Genomic DNA, 14,007 nt, shown 5'->3' on the forward strand with positions numbered 1-14,007 from the left:
CAAATATTGTTATTTTTGTAATAACTCTTGATGATATAAGTTTGGGTTTTATTTTCGTGGATTAATAATATGAAAAGTTGTTTTGATTAAAAAATTTACATTTTTGTTCGGTTGGAAATGGAAGATTGTCAAACATGAAACTGGTAACTGGAATGTCGGTTTCATTTTTTTATTTTTAAAAATTGTTTTACCGACTACTATTTTAGCCGGAAAATTGCCGACTAACATAGTAGCCGGTAATTTTTCGACTACTATTTTAGTCGGAAAATAGTCGACTAAAAAAGTGGTTGTAATATGTGGATGCCCATTATATCTTAGTATCATTCCGGAATATTCTAGATCTCAGGGTTTATTATTATTATTTTCCAAGGAAACTCTATTCAATTGTAAATATATGTATCCCATTGTTCATGGAATAATACACTCATTACATTGTTCTCTCCCAATTTCTTCTCCATTCTCTCTTTATTTCACAACAGATATTTTGTTTTTCCATTAAATCTCACGTGCTGTGTGAAGGTTTTTACCTGCTATAGCAGGTCGTTGTTTGTTAAGACCAATTATTATAAAATAGGATAAATAGTTCAGCCCAACCATAGTTAATCGATACTTTTTTTTTTGAATGTAGTTAATCAATACTTTACCGTTTAAAGAACTATGTTGATAATTGGAACTGTTTACGTGAAAATAAAATTTGAAAATTAACTAGTTTGATAAAAAAAATATCCAATAAAACAGGCCTAAAACACGCGATGTTACCAACGGCATAATTGCACTACATTAACCATGCATACTACTTACATTAAAATAGGTTTGTGTACCTCTAATACACTTAAATTCCAAGTATGTAATATGTCTTAATAAGTAATAACCTACATAGGGTATTCTGCCAACACCATGAATGTCATGGCATATGCTGACCACGCAGTAAAGAACCACGACCCGAAGGCAAAAACTACTGTCATCTGGTACTTGAAACAATGAATGACCCCAACCGGGAAACATCGATTGTTATCGAAAGAATAGTGTAGCACAATTGCCATTGATGCCGATGCACCGGCGAGGGATAAAACAGCAAATATCTGGTAACAAAATTGAAGCTTTTAAAATTATGGGTGAAAAAGAAAGGAATAATAAGGTTAATAAAAAAAAATGTAATGCATATCATACCCCGTCAAAAACAGCAAAAGAGGTCACTATCGCAAGGATACGAAGGTTTTTGTTTTTCACTCTAGCCCAGACTTCAACAACAATGACGATCAAACTCCATATCACTTGAACTGCCATAATTAATGATAAAACGCTGAAACAAAACATATTTATTAGATTGTAAATCACGGATGTTGAAGACGGAGCAAAAATCAATTACCCAATATTCCATACAAGCTGGACTTTTCGTTCATAATATATATATATAAAACGATAGGCCATAGGCGGTATTTAACTATTTACATTCGCACAACACACGAGAGAAGTACGTAAAATACAAAAGGTCTTGCGCGCACAAGGTGTACAATAATTTTATTGTACACCAAGATAACTTTTACCCATTTTTTTGTAACTTTAACTTAGTTTTGATTAACTTTTATATTAGTAAAAAAAAGGTTGATAGAAGTGGTTAAATGATTAATCATTATTAGTGGTATTGAAGAAATATGTTTTACTGAAATGAAAAAGTTATCACTAAAAAATAGATAACTTTTACCTATATAAGCGTAACTTTAAAACGTTTTGAGTTAACTTTTACTCTGGTTTACACTATTTATTGTACACCCTTTGTAAATAAGAATTCGTGAATGCTATATTGTTCTTCACTGTCAGAATTTAGTCAGGGGCGGATCTTGAACAGTTTTATGAGGGGGTTGGTAGAATTATTTTTAGCAATATACTATGTAATTATACAATCATATACAAATTTTTAGGGAGTCGTAAATAAAAATACGCTATAAAATTTTCCGGCCAGGGGGGCTAGGCCCACCCCAACACAAGCTAAGATCCACCATTACCTCCGGTTCAAAGTGTTCTTTACATTTTATTTTATTCTATTTTAGACATGAAAATTTAATATCTTACCTTTCTTACCCCCACAATATTTAAAATTTTTCATTCACTTTATCTTACTTTATTCTTTTTCTCTTATAACTACCCACATTTTTATACATTTCTCTTACTTTATTCATATATTCTATTACATTCATCCAACTTTTCTAATTTTGTCTTAATATTTGGGCAAATATTAACGGTAAACATTTTTACATAACGGAGGGAGTAACAATCGATCATCTCCTTTTAAACACGGAAACTCCAAAGTTACCCTACCTTAAGCTGTATCCCCTACTTTAACCATACCATAAGCCAATTTACTCTTAAAATATGAAAATTTACTGAATGCAACTATAGCATCTTTTTTATCTTTTTTTTTTTTTTTGGCGATCTGATTGGATTTTAGATTATAAAAAGTGTTGTTAAAATTTTAATGTATGTTATATATGTACGGTATTAAAAGTAATATTCAATATTTTGTATAAAAAGATGGCTTGAGTTTGAATTTCGAACCTATAATACGAATTTTCCGACACCGCCTCTGCTATAGGCTATAACACTCAGTTGCGTGCGTCAAATTACGAAAACTATCCTAGGCATGGCTAAGAAGAAATACTGATTCAAACTAAAATTAAAGAAAGTTAGAAACCATACTTGAAAGCAGAATTGGGGGAGACGTGCCCATGATTTGCCAAAACCACCAATGTGATTATTGTTGCAACAGAGAACAAACATTGTGCCAACCTTAAACAGAATGCCGTCTTCGTCCCCGGACTTCCTAACACAACCTTCATCTTATCCTAAGGTTGAGGAGGGAGGAGAGTGAGGGGAAGAAGGGAAGGGAAGGGAAGCTCAAATTATGTACAGCTTCGAAAGAGAAATAGTCTGAAGAAAAAGCTAGTAGACTAAACTAAAGAGGTGAGCTGAGCTGAGAAATAAGTGAAGGGAAACACTTTTTATATGCAGCTTCAAAAGGATTTACTTCAAAGTATATTTGAAATAGTCGATAATTCTTTCCGTATAGTTATACATTCTATTTTAGGAAATAAACCCATTACAAAAATCGAAATAGGACGAAAAAGAAAAAGGTGTAGCTCTTATGCACCGTAAGTGGTTACTTATGGAGGGTGCTTACGAGATTGGATAAATCGGGGATTGCGTAATCACAAATTCTTATTTACAACAAGTGTACAATATTTATTAAATGTTAACACAGAAGCTTTAAAATTATCCTCATATATGAAAAAGTTATTTATTTTGTAGTGATAAATTTTTTCATTTTAATTAATTTTTTTTTTCAAATCACAAATAATGTATAAATGATAATTATCTATCAATAAATATAAAAGTTAATCAAATATATTAAAAGTTAAAAAATAATAATTAGGTAGATGTTAGAAAAACTGGGTACAAATTATCTTTATCTATTGTAAATTTATTGTACAACTTGTACGCGCAAAACCATTTATTACATATATGGTAAAAGAATTGTAAGCTAGTTTCTGTTGAGTCAAATATGGAGTTTTACTGTTTCTAAAGTTTTTTTTTTTTTGACAGACACTAAACAATGCTTAGAAGCTTTGCTGGAGACCACTTATCCTAGCTTGGATTGCCAGTTTGTGGGCGTCCAGTGTTGCTTGTCTACTAGTGAAAATAATTCTACAGAAGCTAAACTTACTCCCTAAGTTACGGATATCCTCGATCAGATTTCTCAGGTCTGTTGGCGCTTCTTTGCTTATCTCAATATACCTGATGATCGAGTACCCTGCAGTCCGTGTTGATAATTCCTCTTGCTTCTGCATCTGCTGCCGAGGTGCATCTTATGGGCATGCTCATTGTATGTATTGTGGCATTGGTGATGTTGTTGTATATCCTCCATCCGATGCCCGCAGAATTCTTATCTTTGCGTTTCTTGTCCAGCTTCCATGCACCATCTACATTGGCAGATGTAGTGGTCTCCCCATTCTTGTTGTTGCCAATTGAAACACTCTCTTCCTCTTCATTCCTAGTTGATGTTGTTGTCTTTCCACTGCGATCCACTCTATCGTCGGCTGCCTTTTGTGAGGTGTTAGTCCAATGATGAAGAGTTTCTAATATCGTAATTGGGCCGGGGTCTACACCCCTAAAAATAATCTCGTTCCTGTGCTTCTAAATCGCCCAAAAACTTACAAAGAAAATGCTAGTTGAATCGTAATAGAGAGCATCCTCTCTTGACAGTTGCCTTATCCAGTTTTTAACCCATTCCTGGATTGTTGTTGTGCTGCCAGCTCTAGTCTTAATGCCAAGTGAGCAAGATTTCCACATTCTTGATGACCATTCACAGTCACGAAACACATGAGATGCAGTTTCCTCTCCCTTGTCGCAGAACACACAGACGGGATCAACATTTATCCCTCTTTGATTGATGTTTATTTTTGTTGGTAGAGCGTTATTGCAAACCTTCCACATGAAGACTTTCCATTTGTGTAGTGTGTTGATTACCCAGAATGTCTTCCAAATGTTACTGTCTTCTTGATATTTCCTATGGTCATCACTTTCTTTGACCAGGAAACCATACCCAGTTTTAATCGAATAATGTCCAGACTTAGTGTGTGACCATCTTTGTTCATCCTCTTTACCAGTTTCAGGGATGTACGTATTCAGGATTCTTTGTGCATCCATTCTTGGAAAGTTGTTCCATATTAGATTCTGGTTCCATTCCCTTTTATTCCAATCAATCAGGCTGTCTACCTTAGTTAAGTCTTTCCTTGCTTGATCATTGGTGTTTTCCTTGAAGCAAACCACCTGATTATCAGCCCATTTGTCTCCATCAGTGATGATGTTTCTACCAGTCCCTAGTTTCCATCTCGTTCCTTTATGGAACTACATTGCTACTTTGCACATCCCTTTGAAACCCCATGACTAGTGTGGCTTGGTGACTCCCTTCCCCCCTGCTTGTAGAGGTAAAGTACCATACTTTGCCTTATACATTCTTGACAAAATGCTCTCTTTCTGCGCCTCACACCTCCATGCATATTTGTACAACATGGCCCTATTGAACATGGCTACATTCCTTATTCTTAATCCACCCATCCCCTTTCGGGTTTTCAAGTATCAGTTTATTGCGCCAGTGAATTGCATGCTCCTTCCCTTTTGATCTCCAAAAAACTTTTTGATCATGGAGTCTAGAGTATTTGGGAATTTTTTTTGGCATTTAGAAAATGAAAAGGATATGGTTACAAAGTGATGCCAAGATACCATTGATCAAAATCAGTTTACCTGCTTGGGTAAGAGTGGATGCACTCCCGAAGAGATTCTAGATGTCATTTTGTCGCATAGGAATTGAAAATCTTTAGTTTTTGAAGTGGAGAAGGAGATTGGTGATCCCAAATATGCACCTATATCAGATTTCAGTGAGATTGCCATGATCTCTTTCCTTTCTTTTCTTTCATCATTCCCAATATTTGGGCTAAAAATGATTGAAGACTTTGACAAATTAACCACTTCACCCGAAATATCACAAAACTTCTCCAATGTTCTTTTCAGGTTGGTGCAACCATTCTTGTCAGCTTGAATGAAAAACAACGCATCATCAGCGAAAAATAAGTGAGACACTGTAGGGGCTCTCCTTGCTATTTTAATTCCTTTGATAAGATTGTTCTCCTCTAATTCTCTTATTTTCCATGACAGGACCTCCATACAGATTATGAACAAGTAGGGTGATAGGAGGTCCCCCTGAAGAAGCCCACAACACGAAACAATTGTATTAGACGGCTCTCCATTTATCAGTACTTGGTACCTTACTGTTGTCATGCATTCCATGATCATTTGAATCCAACCCAATGGAAAACCCATTCCCTGTAGGACCTTTTGAAGGAAGTCCATCTGATGCGGTCATAAGCTTTGTTCATGTCGATCTTGATTGTGGCCAGTAGTTGCTTCCCTTTCTTTTTCCGTTTGATGTGAGTGATTAGTTTATGAGCAATGAGTCCTGCATCCCCCATCAATTTCCTTGGACGAATGCACTTTGATAGGGGTCAATCAACTCAGGCAAGATCTGTCGTAGTCTCATTGTAAGACATTTCGAAATTATTTTGTACACCACATTGCAAAGACTTATTGGTCTGAATTCATTGACTAATGTTGGGTTGGCCACCTTTGGGATTAGAGTGATGAACGTGTTATTCCATTCTCTAAGAACTTTTCTGGTTGGCAAAAAAACTGTGTATCCGTGACATTATTATATTAGTTGAAATTGGCTCCCATAATTTGTGAAACACCTCACCTGGCACCCCATCAGGTCCTGGCGATTTATTTCTTGCAATTGAGAAGGCTACCAGTTTGATTTCTTCATTTGAAAAGGGATTGTTCAGCATTTTGAGGTGTACTGGTTTGAGTTTCATTGCATCCCATTTGATCTCAAAATCTTGTATACATTGTCTTAATTCTGGTTCTTGGCTTGAGGATCTAAACAACTTCGAAAAATGGTCAGTGAATTGCTTATGGATTCCCTCTTTATCCGAAATCCATTGATCAGCCTCATCTTTGATCAAAAATATTTCATTATGTTTCGTTCTTTGTTTTGTTGACCTGTAGAAAAGAGTAGAGGATGAATCTCCCCATGCATTCCAGTTGAGCCTCGATCTTTGTTTCCAATATTCTAACTTGGCTTGGATGATTTCCTCCTCTTTTTTCCGAAATTCTATTTCTTGATTGAGTTCGTTGTGGACTGATGCAGCCTTCAATTGTTTGTCCCCCACGTTTTTGGAGACTGTTTCCCAATCCAGGTTATTCTCTTGCTTGTATTTCCTGCACCAACTGAAGGATTTGGACTTTATCTCCCCCAATTTCCTTGAGGTCGAATACATTGGTGATCCTCTAGAACTTTTTGCCCACTCCTTCACGAGCTCACTCCTCATTTCTTCAAAATTTAGACTCCATGTTTCAAATTTATATGGCTGTTTTCTTTGGTCTTGGTCCGGTTTCACTTCCAAAATTATGGGAGAGTGATCGGATATGAGAATCGGCAGGTTTAGAATTGAGGCATCAGGGAAGCTATCTTTCTAATCTTCTGAACATAGCCCTTTATCAATCCTCTCATAAATCGTTTTCTCCCCTTTCCCATTGTTGCAACAAGTAAAATTAACCCCCGAGAACGGAACATCAAGTAGGCCATTTTCAATCTTCCATAGAATGAATTCCGTCCAGCCAGATATTATATCACTTGCCCCAATTTTATCCTCGTATTTGTCCACCTGATTAAAGTCACCTATGATGAGTAATTTGGTGTTGAGTGATCTTCTTTCAGCTGTAAGCTTGTTCCAGACTTCTACCCTATCAGACACGGCCGGACCCCCGTAAAGGCAAATTAAATACCATTCATTTCTCCATACATCAACTACATTACAAGAGATGAAATTGCAGCAAGAAAAACTAAGAGATACATCTACTGTGGAGGAACTAAACATAGTTAATCCTCCACTTAGGCCTATGGAGTCTACACTGAACACTTTATTAAAACCATAACCACGTAGCAGCCAGTTAAGATTTGAGACTGCACACTTTGTTTCCATTAAGAAGAGGATCTGGGGTTTAAACTTGCGGACCAGCCATTAAAGGAAAGGAATTGTAGAGGTGTCCGCACTCTTAAGACCTCTACAATTCCACGATAGAACTCTCATAACTGATTTGGGTGGGCCTTTTTGGCATCCACACCAATTCCACATCAAATTCTTCCTAGGGACAATGATGTATCCACCTCCTCCATCAGTGCTTGGTGATTCTGGTTGAGGTCAGGAGCGTCTTCCCTGTTTTTCTCCATTCTTCTTTTCTTTCCCCCATTAGCAGAGGGGTTGATGATTGATTTGCCATTCCTCTTTTTTGTTTCAGTGCTGATTGGTTTCTTTGATTTGGTTTCAGATGGTTTCCCATTTAGCTTTTCCCAGGCTTGATTGCTCTTGTGTAACATTTGGGCAAGAAGCCCTTTTGAAGTCCACATTTTCCTGCTTTTATGTGGCTTTTCCACCTCCTGATGCTTCTGAATTGGGTTATGATTAGATGGGTTTGGTGATGATGGGTGTTTCATCTTTGGGGATTTGATGGACTGGGTGGATTGAATTGGGAGGCTAGTTATTTCAGTGGCTGAGTCCGATTCGGAGGAATCAATTTCTGACTGATACGGCGTGATGCAGTGGGTGTATGGCTTCCTTTCTTTGTGTTGGAGTGGTGAATTTGAAGAGTTGGCCATGATTGAGAAAGTTTCTGATGCAGAAGATGATTCCGAGTCGGTGCTCGAGTTATCTAATAGGTAAATAGGTGGCTGGGTATTGATGGGTTGCTGGTGGTAGTTGTTGTTGATAGGGTATGGGATTGGGATGAAAGGGTCAAGGAGATACGGGTGTGGTGGGATTAGTCGATCTATTGCTAAAATATTGATGGTATCCGATGTGAGAGGGGGTTAGTCAGATGAACAGATTTCCACAATAGAAGAGATAGATAATTGGAATGTTTGGGGTTCTACTAGTGCCTCAAGATTGACTTTTTTCCACATTGGATCCATTGGGTTTGGTTCAGGGTTGTTTTGGTGGGCCATATTGTTTTGGATTATTTGTGGGTCTGGTCCATGATTTGCAGAAAGGGCTGACATGGTTTGGGTGTTTTGTGGTTTTATTTGAGATGGACTTGAAGGTGGGCCAAAGATATCCCCAAGTGGGCCCATTGCTTCTAGATTGAGATTGGATAATCCAAAGGGGTGGAATGTATGCTCTATATTTGGAGGTGCTAAATCTGGAAAGGTAAATTCCAAATTTGGTTGAGTGACATCATCCCACTTTAATCTGTTGGCAAATATTCCCGACAGGACCCCCATTTCTGGTTGTTCATTTTCTACATATTCATGAGCATTCATTAATACAACATTAAATTTGGACTCACCCTTATCTCTTTGGACTATGAACGATAGTAGATTACCATTGTGCTCCTCATCTATTTTCAGTTCATTGCATGGCACTGTCATTCTAAACGACGTTGCACCACAGGGGTTAGGTGCCCCATTATCACCACCAGATCTTGCATCTGACCGGTTTCCCGGAGTATCTGGGTCGATGGACCCACCTGAAGTGTCGGATGAGTCGGAGGTGTTGTCCATGTCTTCATCATCATTTCCTTCTTCACTACTGATCGATAACCTTGGGCTAGGGGTTCACCTGTAAGATTTGGAATGGTGGTGGTATATTTAGGAATCGGGGCTAGACCTCTGATTTTATTTGTAAGCAGGGGAAGGTCGTTATCATAAAAAATCACATTTTCATTACCCAAATTCATTTTCCTCATCATTTCCATAGTTTCTTCTTCTGCCTTTTGGAGGGATTTCTTACAAGAGGTAGTTTTGTGGCCTATTTCACCACATTTGTTTTACAAAAACAGAACACTTTTTCATATCGAAAGCTTACCCATGCAAAGTGTCCTTCCTCGTACACGAAGTAGCATCCTGGGGCCAAGGGTTGCTCAAGATTGATCCTTATTTTCGCCTTCAAGTGGGGTCTAGCACGGCTTTCCTCGTTTGGCATTTCCACTAGAAGCGTGTGTCCAAGCATGGAAGCCATCCTCATTACTACAGATGGCCTCACATAGAGGAATGGGATACCTTCAAATCGTACCCATAGAGCTGTTTCTGTTGCTTTCATTGCTCCCGGAGTAGCCCCAAAGAACCATGGTTTCAAAACTAGAAGGGCACCTTCGAAGTTTATTTGGTTTAGGTTTAGAAGGTTTAAATAGTCTTCAGCATCCTCACAGAAAAACAGAAAGATTTTCTTTCCCACCTTTTCAACAATAATGTTATCACATTTAATCCATTCATTAACCCATCTTTGGATTTTATTCTCCGAAAATTCCCTGGAGTCTTTAAACCCCCCCCCCCCATAATGACATTTTTGTATCTGTTATCTGCTGGATAGAGGGCATTTGGTGGTGGGGTAATTCTAGGGCCTCTTCTGGTTAATAAGAACTTCCTTTGAGTAGGGTTTGGTGGTGGGGTTGTGTTTGCCATTTTGGTAACGAACAATTGTTTAAGGGTTGGTTATGGTGTTTGTTGTTTTTGGATGAAAGTCATAGTGAGAGTGTGAGTGGATGATTATGCATGATCTAGGCTTCGTTTTATATAAGCTCCAAATTTGGATAAACAGTCGGTTGTAACAGTGTTTAGATAGCCTTTGCATTGAATGGTAATTGTAGGAATTTAATGGAAAGCGATCTTGATTTTCGAATAATGCTTTACACCAGCTTAATTTTAATTATGTAACAAAGAAGGGGTAACCTTTTCACTAAGAATTCCGATTAAGAGGGGTTTGTACCCCAATGTACTCCCTTGGAGGGAGGGAGAGAAATCTCTTAATTTTAGAGAGAGAAAAATTGGATACTGTAGACACCTACTTTTGTCCCCATTCCCGAAAGGGAAGGTTCGATGATGAGAACATAAAATCTCCACTTGGCAACGCATCTCCTATAAAATAATGAATCTCAATCACCCTTTTCATTTCAACCAAAACTGCTATTTATAGAAACCTGCTAAAAATAGTAACTGCCGTAACGGGTAGTTGCTAAAAGTGGCAAGTCATAAAAGATAGAAACCTGTCAGAATTAGGTGTTGCACTCCAACATAAATCCTAAAAGAGATAGAATTTGCAAGAGGAATCCTATTCCTAGTATAATTCGAAAATAAGAGTTACGTATTAATTAAAATCCTAACGAGCCTAGAGTTCGTAACGGGCCCAGATGCATTCCGTCCTAAAGTTAATACGCACTAAAAGACTCGGATAAGTCTCAAAGACTCCGTATTCCACGAGTCCAAATCTGACAAGGAAATACGGCCCAGACCCTATTTTCAACGCCTGGCTCTGGGCGCCGAAATCTTCGGCGCCCAGCCCTGGGCGCTGAAATTACCTGGGTACGTGTTCTCTCCTAATTCTTCTTGGATTAGTACTCTAAAATTCTATCTTTCCACGTACTCTTTTCTATAAATATAGCCCCAAATTCGACGTGAAACCAACACACACAATTCATATTCTGAGTATTGACTCCAACCCCTAAGCCTAAGCCTCACGCTGCGAAATTGATCCCGCGTTCTGTCGCAATCGATCCAAAAATCAAACAGAACGTTTCCTGTCCCTTGTAGCTGAAGAATTAAGCCCGGAAACTTGAGATTCGTTAAATAAAATGAGAAATAGCAAAGCCAAAGTGGTTAGTTTTCTGAGAACCATGACGCACCTCTCAAGGGTGCGTCGTAATGTGTCCCTTCGCGTGATTTAATCGCTTTCCTCGCCCTTTTATAAAACTGTTAAACTATTAAATCTGATTGTTCTATCACGCCTAATAAAGATAATATGTTGGACAATTGAACTATCTTGCTAGGTCCCTTAAATCAATCTAAACAAGATAATCACGATCGATCTAGTATTATGTGTTGCATATTGCTAAAATCAATTCAGATTAGTTTAATAGTTAACGCATGTCCCTTCAATTATTTATGCTGAGCTAGTAAGGATATCCTGCCTCGGGAGTTATCGAAGAGCGAGTACTCCTCTCGGTAGTTACAGTTCCCCGAACCCTCAATCTCTGCCCTGCGGGTGTACGTTGAGCGATCCCCACACCAGGGATCACAAGGGAACCTATGGCCGTCGTGGTCAAACATAATTGCACTCCCTTTATGTCACGATAACCAGGTTTTGTCAGTTTTTCTCATTGTCGTTAAAAACTGAATGGCGACTCCTATATTACTAGTCAATTGGGTGTAAACTCACAGGAAATCCAATTACACTTGATTTGACAAAAAGAAACATCACGCCCACGAGGGACGAGGTCACGCATTAGCCTCGTGCTTTTTCGACCCCCTCATAGTGGCAACTCCACTGGGGATAGTGAAGGAAATACTCGTGCTCGTAGGTAATCAAAATAGCCGAAGGGTGAAACGATCCTACCCCGCGTTTATTTCCCCATCAAGTCGGGACGACCTGAAAATCAGCATATTAATGTGAACGGACAGAACCGCATAACGAATCTTGGCTCCCTTGGATGTTTCATCTCGGGAGTTGGGACTAAGGATACCCATCGCCAACCGGGGGGTGCATACGCTTCGAATGTTGTCCACTCGACACTTTTCGCTAGTAGTACACCCGTCCCAAACCCAATCGCTCGCCCACTAGGTCCCTCTCATTGGTGCATGCCCCCTTGGCTTACATCGTGATTGGCCTCTTGGGCGAAATTCGTCTGTTGAAGGCACTACCTCGACCGGGGCATGTGTTGGATCTGCGATAGAAGCGGTACCAAGCCGGCGCAAATACTACCCATAGAAGCCTATCATAAACTACATGACATATTATTATTTTGCCTCATGATGTAATGTTAGTTATGTGTAGTGAATTATGTGATTGTGTGTGACAAATAATGCTAGAAAACCAACGACCTTAAAAGTTGCCCAAACATTCATAAACCAATTGGCCAAAGAGTTATACCAAAATACGTGTTCCGCAAACCCGAGCGATCGCCACAAAAGTAAGCGACGCTCGGGATGGCCCGTAACGAATCCCACAAACGCTGCACAACGCGTAAAGGACGTTATTAGGCAAGCACGCAAAATCAAAGTCGCATAAACAAAAAGATATACGCAAACAGAAGACGAGGACCAGCCAGGGACGCATTTTCAACGCCCCTGTCTGGGCGCCAATATTTCTCACGCCCACCGCTGGGCGCTGAAGTTGCTGCCTGGCCTTTTGGTCAGGCACAACAGCCTCGGTGCCCGCGCATAAAAAAATACGTAGCAGTAAACGAAAATTCGTGAAAATTGCTGCAAGGGCGTACGAAAAGGCACTCAATTCTAAGAACGACTTATAAAATAAACAACTCTTTGTGTCGTCATTAGGCCTCCTATGACGACAATGTTCGGCACCAAAACCGAGCATGCTAATTAAATGACCTTGAATGTCACATGGGCAAAGTATTCAAAAAATAATGTTCAAATAGAGTCTTCAAGGAAAAATAATGTTCGAATAAAAAATAAATCCGAGTCTAGACTAGGCTATGCCAAAGTACAATCTAAATCCTAAGTCTTAGTTGTCTTATCCATAAAATCGGTCCTAATGCTTGGTGTCGTTCTGCAAGTTAAAAGGTTAAACCATATTGAGTCTCCCTTCCTAACATTTAAATCAATAAGCACCCATATGTAATTGTCATCCCTTGCTAAGAATCTACGGCCTCAATACTCTCTCTCACCAATGAAAAGAATATATTATAGTATTTGCAAAATGGAAACAGTCACATTCTGAAAATCATTCCCCCATAGTCTCACAACCCCCAAAGTGAACCTAAGGTGTCAATACCATTAGCAAAAATTAATGGCCTCAAGGATTATGATCACATTGGGTCACGACTATCATAGTCCTCTCGAGCCACTCGCTAAGTACGGACTAAAAGATTTTCCATGAATGCAACATGACGAACCATGAAAATACCCAAATCGGCATGCCATAAGGCTACCATCGGGGTAAAGCAATACACACTAAGAGGGAAGCCGCACTAATGATTCTAGTGTTGCAAAAATGAAAATTCGATCTCCCCGACTAACTACCTTGCCAACATTAAGCAAAATGGCGCATGACAAATGAACACCCAAGGGTTAAAATCTAAAGTGTCAACCAACGAAAGTTATGGTCCAATTAGCCTAAGTCTGAGAGTTGCTTGGTCAAGTATTATAGGCTTACGCCACGTCATTATTTCGAGTCTAGGCAACCTCCTTGTATTCATACACGGGTTATAATCAGAAAGATTAATGAAAGTTCGAGTCTAAATCACAATTTCCAATTAAATCCCAGAAACTGGAGTCTGAAAAGAAACAAAAAAATTATTTTCGATGTAATTCTTTCGTTAAATGTCAAAAGTAAAAACAACATTTTGAATCTACGCTATTTGCACATTTTAAGAAACGACTAAATA

The 14,007-nt window shown here is 38.7% G+C and overlaps 1 protein-coding gene across 1 annotated transcript; it reads right to left on the bottom strand.

Annotated features, from left to right (window-relative positions):
- Positions 1-682: 682 nt before the first annotated feature.
- Positions 683-3,014, bottom strand: LOC130459355 (CASP-like protein 5B3). The gene is made up of 3 exons (XM_056826672.1): positions 2,698-3,014; positions 1,171-1,303; positions 683-1,082 (listed from the first exon to the last, which is right to left on the bottom strand). Exons 1-3 carry the CDS (start codon positions 2,835-2,837, stop codon positions 873-875), a joined length of 483 nt encoding a protein of 160 aa, XP_056682650.1. The 5' UTR covers positions 2,838-3,014; the 3' UTR covers positions 683-872.
- Between the last annotated feature and the right edge of the window lie 10,993 nt (positions 3,015-14,007).

This window comes from Spinacia oleracea, chromosome 4 (genome assembly GCF_020520425.1).
Source record: "Spinacia oleracea cultivar Varoflay chromosome 4, BTI_SOV_V1, whole genome shotgun sequence".
Classification (NCBI taxonomy): domain Eukaryota; kingdom Viridiplantae; phylum Streptophyta; class Magnoliopsida; order Caryophyllales; family Amaranthaceae; genus Spinacia; species Spinacia oleracea.